The 13,504-nt window shown below is 41.4% G+C and overlaps 1 protein-coding gene across 1 annotated transcript; it reads left to right on the forward strand.

Moving 5' to 3' along the window:
- Positions 1 to 4,532: 4,532 nt before the first annotated feature.
- LOC125287269 lies at positions 4,533 to 10,119 on the forward strand. The gene is made up of 5 exons (XM_048232848.1): positions 4,533 to 4,792; positions 7,476 to 7,742; positions 8,171 to 8,407; positions 8,695 to 8,946; positions 9,374 to 10,119. The coding sequence occupies exons 2-5, from the start codon at positions 7,634 to 7,636 to the stop codon at positions 9,439 to 9,441; spliced, it is 666 nt and encodes a 221-aa protein (XP_048088805.1). The 5' UTR covers positions 4,533 to 4,792; positions 7,476 to 7,633; the 3' UTR covers positions 9,442 to 10,119.
- Positions 10,120 to 13,504: the final 3,385 nt, after the last annotated feature.

Below are 13,504 nucleotides of genomic sequence, written 5' to 3' on the forward strand. Positions count from 1 at the left end.
AATGGAGCAGAGGCCAGTATCATTGGATTAGATGAGGAGACCAGAGTGAAACACACAGTCTCGTCTCTCTCTGCTGGGACAAAGTACTCATTCACTCTCTTCACTGTGTTTGAGGGAGTGAGAAGCACAGGGTATACATTCTCAGAGATTACAAGTGAGTTCCCTCCTGACCCAATTTCACCTCACTGACATCATCTCTGTATAGAAACAAAGGAATTGTTCATTTTATGATCGATGATCGTTAACACTAATTTCCTAATGTTGATAATTGCCCTCCCTGCCTCTTTAGTTCCCCCTGATGTTGCTCAGGCAAATGTGGCAACCCTCTCTGAGACTCACCTAGAGCTGGAATGGACCAAAGTCAACAACGACAATAACTACAATTACATACTGAGAGTCAGCAATGGAGCAGAGACAAACATCACTGGATCAGATGCAGGGACCACAGTGAAACACACAGTTGCATCTCTCTCTGCTGGAACAAACTACTCTTTCACTCTCTTCACTGTGTTTGAGGGAGTGAGCAGCACAGGATTTACCTTCTCAGCAGTAACAGGCATGTTCCCTCATGTTCACTTTCAATGAAATACATCACATTTTCCATCTTTGCCGATCAAAGGTTTTGTGTGAAAGGAATTGAAGGCCTGGCACTTATAGTTAACTGTCCCAAATAAAAGCAGGTTGCGTTTGCGATTGATCAAATAAAAACCTGAAGTATCAATCAAGTTTTTACGGCATATGGATTTGGTAAATTGTAGTTTGTACCACTCATCACTGTCGTTAATCTAAACAAACTCCTCCATTTTCGATTCCTTAATATTTATGTTGTTTTTAATCCAAAATGTCTTCTACATTCTGCAATCTAAATGCAAATATCTCTCTTGGTGTGACCATCAACTCATCTAAGTAAATTCATGTCTGCTATCCCCATTCAGTTCCCTCCGATGTTACTCAGGTAAATGTGGTCACCGCTCTGAGACCCACCTACAGCTGGAATGGAGCAAAGTCAACAACGACAATAACTACAATTACATACTGAGAGACAGCAATGGAGCAGAGGTTGACATCGCTGGATCAGATGCAGGAACCACAGTGAAACACACAGTCTCATCTCTGCTGGAACAAACTACTCTTTCACTCTCTTCACTGTTTTGATGGAGTGAGAAGCACAGGACGCACCTTCTCAGCAGTAACAGGCATGTTCCCTCATGTTCAGTTCCTATGTAGTACATCATACATCACATATCCCATCTTTGCTGTATTTCCCTTGTATCCCTCCTGTTGTCTCTGTTCATTTTAAAGGGGAACTATGCAGGTTTTTTAGCTAAATTTACGTTAACTGAACAGCTTCAGAGTCATTGGAATGGTTATATGACTTTTTTCGGGTTGAATGGTGGCCATCTCACTTCCCCCTAGCGCCTGTGAGCAGAAAAACCACCCTTGCAACTTTGGGCCTGCAGGCCGACGGCCTCAGAGACAGAAAGTCTTGCAGCCTCGCGATGTAACAAATTGCTTTATTGCACTACACACATACACGCCATGCACCGGCTACAACAAGGTAGTGATGGAGTTTCTCAGACATTTGTCATGGCAGAGCCAGCAAAAAGAAGCAGAAAGTGAGTAAACCGTTGTCAGAGGAACAGGGAAAGAGGAAACGGCAGACTGACGATTGAGGACTGTCGTAAAAAATATATACCGTATTTTCTGCACTTCTGCCATGATGGATTTTCCGCCATTTTGGATTTCATCAAAAACACTTAAAATGTATCAGGGGTCACATACTTTCTCTGATTCCCACCAAATTTTACACAGATCATCTTCAGACCAAGCCTCACAAAAGTTATCACTTTTCGTCTTCGGAAGTATTACCATTCGCCCGTAACAGCCAATCAAAATTTGCGGTGAAGCTGCCAAACAGGAAGTGAGCTCATATCTCAGCAACCCTTACAGTCATCAAATCCAAACTTGGTATATGGACTCATGACCCCATCAGGAGGACGCTCTAGAAATGTGGTGACCTTTGATCTCTAGGGGGCGCTGTAAATCAGTAACATGCCTTTTGGACTGTAGCTGCTGTTAATTCCCATTACTGTGGAAGATCCTTATGTCGACAGATGGCAATTCATGACATTAACATAATTGATTTGGCCGCCATATTGGATTTAATCAAAACCACTATCAAATTTCCCTAGGTCACAAATTTCATCGGATCCTCACCAAAATTGGCACAGACCATCTTCAGACCATGCCTTATCAGTGCTTTGATTTCCATAACAATTGACGGAAGCGTTTGCCCGTAGCAGCCAATCGAAATTGGTGGTGAAGCCGCCAAACAGGAAGTGAGCTCATATCTCAGCAACCCGTTCACCTATCATAACCAAACTTAGTCCATGGACTCAGGACCCAATCAGGGGGACGCTCAAGACATCTGGTGACCTTTGACCTCTAGGGGGAGCTGTAATTAAGAAACATGCCTTTTGGCCTGTTGCAGCAGTTGTGCTTAGAATTAAAACGCACTAGTGGTGTCTGGTAATACTGTTGGAGGTCCTTAGGCTGACCCAAGCCAACTTGTGATGTCATCGTAATTGATTCGGCCGCCATATTGGATTTAATCAAAAACACGTACAAATTTTCGCAGGTCACAAATTTCAGCGGATCCTCACCAAAATTGGCAGAGAACATCTTCAGACCATGCCTTATCAGTGCATCGCTTTTTGGAACGATTGACAGTAGCATTCGGCTGTAACAGCCAATCGAAACTTGCGGCAAAGCCGCCAAACAGGAAGTGAGCTCATATCTCAGCAACCCTGCCATGTATCATAACCAAACTTGCTACATAGGTTCAGGGCCCCATTAGGAGGACGCTCCAAAAATGTGTTGACCTTTGACCTGTAGGGGGTGCTGCAATTAGCAATATTGCATTTTGATCTGTAGTTGCGATGTGTTTTATCAATCTTTTATTTTTGGATGTGAAACTGATGACAACATGTTCCATCCAGTTCATTCTAATGCGTGCGTGGTAGGGCGGGACGGGGTGGGACGGGCAGGGGTGATTAGGTGGGGGGGCTGGCTGGCGGAGGCGGTGGCGGTGGCAATACTCAGCCCTTTTTCAGCCCTACAAAATCAGTTATGTTTGATGTGACACTTGTTGAAAGTGTTGATCGTGAGTGTCTGCTGAGTTCTATCTTGTCGCCGTGGCTACTCCGGCCTATTCGGCTTGGCCCCCTCATTGCTGCTTGCAGCTATATTTATTATATGCAATGGGAGTCTATGGCAGCCCATAGAACCGTATGGTAAAAAGTTGGGAAATTTGGCACACTGATTGGGGACGGTCCCATGATTCATGTCACCAAGTTTCATGTCGGCAACTCGAACCCTCTAGCGCCACCAACAGGCCAAAGTTGGACGTGCGTTCATGCACATAACTTTTGACCTGTTGGTCCGATTTTCAAAAGTCAGGTATTGTTGGAATCCCTGGACCAAGCCGAGTTCAACGCACCCTATGACGTCATTTTCTGCCATGATGGATTTTCCGCCATTTTGGATTTCATCAAAAACACTTAAAATGTATCAGGGGTCACATACTTTCTCTGATTCCCACCAAATTTTACACAGATCATCTTCAGACCAAGCCTCACAAAAGTTATCTATTTTTTGTCTTCGGAAGTATTACCGTTCGCCCGTAAAAGCCAATCAAAAAAATTGCGGCGAAGCTGCCAAACAGGAAGTGAGCTCATATCTCAGCAACCCTTGCATGTATCAAAACCAAACTTGGTACATTGACTCATGACCCCATCAGGAGGACTCTCAATAAATTTGGTGACCTTTGACCTCTAGGGGGCGCTGTAATTCACAAACATGCCTTTTGGCCTGTAGCTGCTGCTGTGCTTAGAATTAAATTGTACTAGTGGTGTCTGGTAATACTGTGAAAGGTCCTTAGGTCAACTGAGGGCAACTTGTCACATCAATAGAAGCGTTCGCCCGTCACATCCAATCGAAATTTGTGGCGAAGCCGCCAAACAGGAAGTGAGCTCATATCTCAGCAATCGTTGCATGTATCAAAACCAAACTTGGTACATGGACTCATGACCCCATCAGGTGAATGCCGAAGAAATTTTGAGACCTTTGACCTCTAGGGTCACTGCAATTAGCAAAAATGCATTTTGCCTTGTAACTTTTGACGTGCTAGACGTGAAACTTGCTTTGACAGCTTATGGCCATACGTCTGATTGCAGCATTGAGCTAACAGCATTTCATTGCCATGGTTACTCCGGCCATCTGCTTAGGCCCCTCATTGCTGCTTGCAGCTATATTTGCTCATTGATATTACTGCAATACCGTGCAGGACCAGCCAAACTGTGAAAAAAAGTGAAAAAACGATACTCTGAAGCTGTAGGGGGAGCTCTGCAGAGAAACGAGCGAAGAAATTGGCAAAACGGCATAGTTTCTCTTTAAATCTCTCTTTTGCCATGACCTGACAATCGACTTCTCTGTGTTTCTGGCTGTTGTCGCCACCCCCCTTTAGGTCACTCTGATGTTACTCAGGTAAATGTTGTCACACGCTCTGAGACTCAGCTAAAGCTGGAGTGGACCAAAGTCAACAACAACAATAATTATACTTACATACTGAGAGTCAGCAATGGAGCAGAGACCAGAATCACTGGATCAGATGCAGGGACCACAGTGAAACACACAGTCTCATCCCTCTCTACTGGGACAAAATACTCTTTCACTCTCTTCACTCTGTTTGAGGGAGTGAGAAGCACAGGATTTCAGTTTTCAGAAGTTACGGGTAAGTTCCCTCTTTATTCAGTTTCACACCACTAACATTATCTCCAATCTCCAACAGCGGAAATGTTCAGTTTATGATTGATTGAAGCGTAATTCTGGAGTGATTTCAACCCAGGGTCTATTTCACCATGACAACAAGTCAAACACTAGCCTGGTCCTACCAGACTCTCGTACATTTCATAATGTACAGAGAGTCTGGCCACTTTCCAAGCGTTAACTTTCTTGAAGGTGAGTACTCTGTTTAGTTTAAAACTATTGGATCTGCCCAGAGCCACTCTGGATCTGCCATAACCAGTCGCTAACGTTTGGTCGTGACGTATGTCTGGCTCAAACTAGCGCATGACCTCAATGTCATCGTTCTCAGCCACTCCCTCTGTTTGCTGATTGGACCTGCAGATTTTTGCAGGAGAAAATCCATGAATATACCGCAGACCCAGACGACGTACTAAAGGGAAATGAAAATTGAGCGGAAGTACGTAGGAGGCAAGGGCGGAGTGGCAATCAGGACGATCGGGAGTTTTCCTGGTCGGTCGGCCGAGGAGTGTGACTAATTAGTGGGCCACTCAGGCTGATAAATGGTTTGTGGAACTCGTTGGAACTGTCTATATAAGCCTATATATGCCTACTTTAATCGTTCTCTACAAACCTATTCAAAGTGCCTGGTTTTTCAATTATTTAATTACCTGTGTTATTAGGTTGACATTGTCTGTAGGCTAGGCCTTTTTTAAATGTACAGGCAACTATTGGAGCGCTATGATAGGCCTACCCAGATATGTCCTTGCATGATGCTTGACATTTCCATCCACCCACAAAGCTGTTTTTATACTGCACTTAAATATCTAGTTCCTTACACATTTTTTGAAAGTGCCTGGTTTGTCGTTGATTGGCTTGTTGCATTAGCACTATCCATAGTTCCTTTCTCCAAATGTAGTCTATACGTAGCCTAGAGTTTTCAACAGGCCTGAAAATTACAACCCGACCCGACCCGGCCCGTGGCTTTTAAAGCCCGGAACCGATGTAACCCGACACATCAACATGAATTATCTGCCCGAACCCAGCCCGCGGCCCGACGTAAAACATACGTTTTGACTGTTAAACCCTGACTTTATTTAGGTGAAGATTCAATACATTAGCGTGACAATTTACTTAAAACGGTGATTTTCTCCTCTTCTGGCGTAGGCTATGGTGATGGAAGAACCATGCGAACTTTGGATGCGGTTATCTTAGCGATGCTTTTTGCAACACCCTCGATATAGGCTACATGTCGTTGTAAAGCTTAGTTTATGGCCGTTCATGTGAGCACAATAACTTAATTTTGTAAATTTTACCAAAGCGACTGGTTTCGCCTTGCAGGGTCACATATTTCATCAGCACCTTGCATTTTGAGCATTGCACATAACCTGTAGAATTTCCATCAAAATCCAGCACCACTCCAAACACTTTCCAGACCTCTGATTTTCCCACTCCTGTAGTAGCGACGGTGAATTCACCTGCGGCAAGTTTACTTTTCACCAACTCCATCTTCTTATCCAGGCTAAAGGCGTGCACGCAGCGGTGTCAGGTCTGCCCCTGCCCCTCTCCATGATGCACGTTGCACGCAGCAACCAGACTTTCTTTACGGTAAACAGCAACGATGATTAATAAATGTTTTTTTTTCACTGAGCGGAAAAGATTAAGCCCGAGGTCCGACCCGACCCGAGTCATTTCCTTATATTTTCGACCCGAATCCGGCCCGAACCTGCGGGTCCCGTCGGGTTTGACGTAGCCTATTAGTATTTTAAATTGACATATATTTTGTTTGTGCTATTGATGTGTGTGTGTGTTGGGGGGGAATGGAGGCGGTGCCGTCAGAATTTTCCCAGTGGACTTTAGTGCCCCACTCCGCCCCTGGTAGGAGGGCGGTGCCAGGCTAGTCAAACACCTTCAAGAGCTAAATTACATTGACCAAAGGAGTATCGGGTTTGACCGGCTTCAGCACCTCCAGCCAAAAGGCTAACAGTGGAAGTGCTTGGGGCAGGCTGCCAAACAAATCCAAAGGAACATTTTTAACCACTTATCATGCTAAAAATAGCACCATACTTCTGCAGTAGTATGAATAGGGCCCCTACACATAAAACGAAGCATCAATAACTTAGTAAGTGTACCGGGAGTTTATTTAAAAATACTGTTTTACAAGACTTACCTACCGCCTTCGGTCACCTCCATGTTGTGGAGATTGGGAAAGTCTGTTTATTAGTTGATTACTGAATGTAATGCAAAAGGAAGGAGTCCATAGAAGCTTAGTTCCAGAAATGCTGTATACTTTGCTGTTTTTGGCAGTTTGGTCAAATATCAGGTAATAATAGTTTGTGAATTATACATTCACAAACTTTCCTCATTGAACTGAACTCCGTTGCATTTGGTAATTGATTTGTATGGACTTTCCCCAGATGGAGGCGACCATAAGGTAGGCTACCGACTTGTAAAACAGTCTTTTTTAATAAACTCCCAGTAGACTTGCTAAGTTATTGATGCTTCATTTTATGTTTAGGGGCCCTATTAATACTACTGCAAAAGTATGGTGCTATTTTGAGCATGAGGGTGTGTTCGACTCATTGTCATGGTGAAAGAGTTGAAATCGCTCCAAAATTACGCTTAAACACTATTTTCTTAATGTTGATAATTTCCCTCCCTGCCCCCTTTAGTTCCCCTTGATGTTACTCAGGTAAATGTGATCACCCGCTCTGAGACTCAGCTGGAGCTGGAGTGGACCAAAGTCAACAACAACAGGAACTACAATTACATACTGAGAGACAGCAATGGTGCAAAGACCAGCATCACTGGATCAGATGCAGGGACCACAATGAAACACACAGTCTCGCCTCTCTGTGCTGGGATAAAATACTCTTTCACTCTCTTCACTGTGTTTGAGGGAGTGAGCAGCACAGGATATAAATTCTCAGTTGTTACAAGTAAGTACCCTCCTGATTCAAATCTATGTAACACATATGGTCACTTGGCAAAAACACAGCAGATTCTCCTGCAAAGTCATGTCCTTTCTAAAAGCCACAGTTCAGTTTCATGGTAGTCAAATTATTTGGTGTAGACTGAGGGAAAGTAAAGGACATAGATGTAAATAATTACAACTGATTAACACAGTGTTTCAGGAAGATGGCAGGGAGAAGTGTAATTTACTTAGAAATATCAACAATATAAAATACGGAACAGCTTTTTGTGCTCATTTTATTTTTGTCTAGGCCTATATTACCCAGTCAACCTCTTAACATTCTGACCAGCACATCATTTTGAACTTTTATCTTAAAAATATGAATAGATGGATTTTGTTTCTAATCTATTCAAATTTGTACAATTAAAAACACTTTTTTTTCTTGTATCAAAGAAATCAACTGTGCTGCCTCACGGTGGAACGTCAGCAACTCCACCATTGAGGCAGAGGTTTTAGGGCTGTTCTCCATGGCAACAGCTCATAATGGGAGTGATGGTGATGTGACTGGCACTGTGAGGAGAAATAAAGTGTCCTTCTCTAACCTTTACCCTGGGGCTACTTACAATGTGTCGCTCTATTATCAGTTAGATGAAGAACAACTTTTACAATGTTCACACAGTGTAACATTAGGTGAGTTTGTTACTTTACTAGTCTTTGATTACTATTTACTAGTCTTTGATTTAGAACATTCACAACATTCACAATTCTTGATGCACACCAAGAGTACAACCAATTTGAATAGCCTATGTGTATACATGTTTATATTATACATGTTATAATTGATTAATTAATTGATGAATTGAGTGAAAGACATCTATCTATCTATCTATTACAATATTAAAGGTTGATATATATACAATAAAAGTGATACTGCTAGTGCTGAAATGTCTTTAATCTGTTATTGTTCATCTCTACAGTTCCAGCAACAGTGACCAGTTTGTCCTGTGAAAGCAGAAACCATTCTGTGTTTTTGAAGTGGGAGGAACCATTTGGTCTCTGGACTGAAGCAGAGGTGAATGTGATGGGTATAGGGTCTCATTTAGTAAGGAGAACAGATGTTAAGATAGCTGGACTTGAGCCTTCTCGGACCTACAATATCAGTGTCACATCACTCTCTGGAGCTGTGAGGGGTCCAAATCAGTGGACCAGCTGTCAAACAACAAGTTCAAGTAAGAACCAGCAAACTATCACCCTGTTACAACAAACAACAGACCAAACTATTGACATCAGACACATGTCTAATTTAGAATTAAATTGTTCTGGGCCCTGTCAGTTACTGTTTGATTTTCCAAGGAGTGACATCAGAAGTTACATTTTTAGGGATTTGGTTTTGTAGGCTTAGGCTACAAAAGTGCCCCAAAGGTGCTACTCTCTGTCACTATAATTTCCGCCCTATATTGGAAAAGTGGCCAGTTTTTGAAATTGGTTTCAATGAGAGAGGGTTTAGACAGATCTGGCAGAACAAATGTAATGAGCTCTTAGATTCATCAGGTTCCCATGCTAGGAATCAATAAAGTAAACATTTGGTGTAATGTTATCTCTTGTGTTTGTTTTTTATATCTCTTGTGTTCTTGTCTTCTTGTCTGTTCCCCTCAGTGGTGGTCTTGGTACCAGAGGTTGTCATCATGCTGCTGGGTCTCCTGACTTCAATGGGATATGTTTAACAAATAGCCATCAAATTGGTTTGTGAGACACTACACAAACATTTACTGCAAGTTTTTTTGCAAAAAATCCAATACTACAACAGCATTCTGTATTACCATAAACTATCCACTGCAAACAACACTGTTTTTTTTTTTCAATTTTTCTTTACACTGTTTGTGGGGCTGTAATGTGTTACCCTGCAGTCCCTCTTTCAAACAGTGTAAAAAAGTACTGTATGACTAGAAGTTGTAAGCATATTGAAATTATCATCATTTTTTATTACGGTAATATTAATAGTCTTCATTTCAAATTAAAAGTACTGTATATAAAAGTGAACCATCTCTGTCTGTCCGTGTGTCTATTCTTCATTCTTCATATTCTTCACACTTACATCATAAGTCAGATTTATAGTACAAATTATTCTGATTTTAAATGTGTAGTGGCAGTGGAGAAATTGTGGTGACATTTCCCTTAAGCATTTACAGGTTAAATGTTCTGGGATGTGAACCCCAGAAAATTTATTTAACAGCACCCGAGCGGGGATTTGCTGAGATACCACAACTTGTGATGACCTGGAATGCCTTTCGTCCAATCAGAAATTAATAAATAGTTTGCTGTATAAGCAATACAGTGGGCAATACAGTCGGTTTCTATTTGTTTTTGTACATAACCTACTGTAAATAAAACATAAATATGGAGATACTGAGTTTGTGACTTGCTTTTGTTTCAGTTGTGTATTTTAACTAGGTTGTAGCCACCTAGCTTGCGACGCTATACGTTAGCCTATAGGCCTATGCTGCAACTGTAGCCTGGCTACATTACAGTACAGCAAGGAAAACGAACAAACAGCATAGTCACAAAGAATAACTCTAGTAGGCTACCAAATAGCCTATTTAAACTCCCAAAGTGAACTGGCAAAATGTAGGACTCACCACTCTAGCATCATCATTACATGACACCGTACATCCCACCTCACGCTACAGTACATCAGCTTCAAACATCACCACTCAACAGATGGCCGATCTGGAGTCCTGGAGATGGGAGGCAAGAGGCACAAGAGCCAGCCACACTCGCCTCCTCGTCAAGAGGTCACTTACTGTGGACCAAAGCATCACATACCCTACTTCAATGAGGACGATCCCTGCCAGTTTGCCTGCTTGAGGTTGGCACTGCAGACAGCATCCTGTCCACTGAAACCACATATAGCTACAGTAGGTAGTAGGTACCCCTTACGATGGAGAGCTGTATGACAGCCTCACAAACTGGCCCTGCAGCACATCAATGAAGTGCTGGTGGAACCACCAGTCAGAAGTGGGGACAACACAGGGTTCCGCCTGTTTGCTCTGAAGGTGAGAGCCCTTGTGGGAATGTTGGACCAGCTGGGGAATGAGGGAAGAACAGACTTTGAGTGTGGGTCACACGTGTCACGCTGTCCAAGCTGCTTCATGACAAGCAAGCGCGCTTTAAGCATTTTGTCAACAAACCTTTGCACACCCATCCCGACTCTGCTGGACTTTGCAGAGTGGGTGGAGTATAAAGTCCGCATCCAAGAGGATAATGGCTTAATTAGTCCCTCTGAGGCCCAGTGAAGAGGGAACCAGACCGTCGTTGACTATGACACCATGATGAAGTTAGTTTCACTTTGCCTATGCGTTCAAATAACAGATGAGTGCAGATGTGTGAAGCCTATACTCTGCTAGGTTTTAGAAAAGCATGGTTTAGTGTAATACCTGTTTCATACGGTCTTGCATGCAAGCAGATTCCTTCAAGTGCTTTGCTGACTATCAAAATACCGATGCGGTGTTTGAAGTTGCACTGCTTGCTGTTAAAGGGAATGACAGATGTCATTCTCATTGGTTTAAAGAAGCCCTATGCAACAAGTTTAGCAAAAATTACCTTAATTATACAGGTTGAGAGTCGTTGTGATGGTTCTACAACACTTTCTGGGTCGTTTGGTGTGTGCTTCGTCTCCCCCTATCGCTTCTCCAATCGGTTACACCATTTGACATTTCTACTTAAAAGCAAAATTTGCAGGCATTATTATGGACAACTATGTACACACTTGACCTTTATGTGAATATTCAAACACAGTTTTTACATTAAATTCAATATTTTATGATTATTATGATTTATCAATATTTTCAAGAGGTCATACCATTTAACATGTAACCTAAGCTTACCTGACCATGGCCTAAAACACTATTTTGTTACTAACCTTGACTCATAGCAGTGTGGGTCTTCAAGGGTCCTTCTCTGACATAATTTTCTGTCACATGATCCTGTCACATAATAGTACTTACAAAATGGCTCCTTAAATGGTGGTTACAGACATGATTCCCCATATTAATTAAAACATTCAGAACAATGGGATTTCATTACTTCTATTGAACATTGAAAAGTTGTTGTGCAAGATCATGCCAGATTATTTTAGAAGGGATTTTGGAGAGAATTTCACTTTTTTTTTTCAGCAAGTGTAATTATTTGGTTCATGTTTTTGTGGTTATACCATATTGACATTTTTACCCAAATTCAGTTAATACTCTCTCCAAATTTAATAAATCCAAAACTTTAAGATTGGGGTTTGATGAAAATGATGTTTGAAATTAATTTGTCACATTATTTTCAAATTTTAACTATTTTAAATGTATCTAACCCATATGTACACTAAAAATGAGCGTCACATCATTGACCCATTTATGTATTAAACTACTGTGTATTTTACAAAATCTAAGTAGGAAAAGGCCAATCAAATAAGATTAATATTTCAGCAAAGCAGTCAAGGAAACGGCATAGTCATTGCGTGGAGTCGAGCATGAAACATGAAGGGGGATAAAGCCAGAAATGGGCAATACCTTAACTGATTGATCTGAAACGTTACAAAATATTAAATATCATTATTCTGAGGATATTCACATGTGGAATTTCCATGCCTAACATAGCGCCACCATCTGGCCAACCAAAAAGTGTATCAGAAATGTTCTTTGCTTAAAATGAATGGTCTGAAATTTCTCAGGTTAATATATATGATGACACCCATGGGCCTGCCTTGCATTGCACCCCCACCTGGCCAAGCAAGTAAATGTGCTAGAAAATAACATGCAAAAACAAATAGCACAAGCATCAAATATGTACATTTCACAAACGGAACACGTCGGTGCTTTGTTGGATTCCGAAATGTCACAGGTTGCGGCCCGCAGGTGCTCGGGCCCGATATTGCCGCTTGCGGCTATATTATTATTAGTAGTAGTATTATTATATTCTATATTAGGCTATATTAATTTCAAATGGCAGCACAATTTATTGCAGTAGTTTTACCGTCTTTGTTTAGCCAACAAAATTAAAAAAGAACTGTGCACTTAACAACATGCTTTTAATATATCCTGTTTATTCTTCAGTTTGCCTTTAAACAAGCTGGTCATAGCCTTGGAACACCTAGACCTTCACATTTGTAGGCTACAGTTGGGAGTGCATGGGTCTGAAAAAGGTTCATGGTGAGAGGTGCTGTACACATTAAAACTTTTTGCCTTTTATCTTGATTTTACCTGCATTTCAGTACTGAAAACAAACACTCTTGATGGTCTTTAAATGTTTTTTTCAGCAGCTGAAAAGTCTTGGTATGTGTAATACAGTCTTCTATAGCTCCATTAAACAACATGAATAAAATTGAAGAGTACTGTAGCAGCAATATAAGGAAATCATTTTAATCAGGGTTTTTCCCCATATCAAGTTAATGTTCAGTCAGTCTATTGTTTATCAACTTCTATGTAAATTTGCAGAAGGATGTTGATAGGGGAAGAGATTGCAAATCTCACACAGTTTCTTGGTATTTTACTGCCACCATTGCTGAAACACAACTGACATAGTTGTAACCATGGAGTTTATAGTGTGGTTCCTTTGTATGTGTGCAACTTCTCTGTGGGTAAGCAATCTTTCCTAACAATGTTGTGTACTTGACAGAAAATGTAGTTATTACTTATAGATTATAACTGCAATTTGTATTGTAAGTTTTTTTTTTTTATAAAATTGTGTTAATTAAATGAGGAATGCATTAAGTTAATGTTCGTTACATGGGAGTCTACAAAA

Source organism: Alosa alosa, chromosome 22, assembly GCF_017589495.1.
Source record: "Alosa alosa isolate M-15738 ecotype Scorff River chromosome 22, AALO_Geno_1.1, whole genome shotgun sequence".
NCBI classification, from domain to species: Eukaryota; Metazoa; Chordata; class Actinopteri; order Clupeiformes; family Clupeidae; genus Alosa; species Alosa alosa.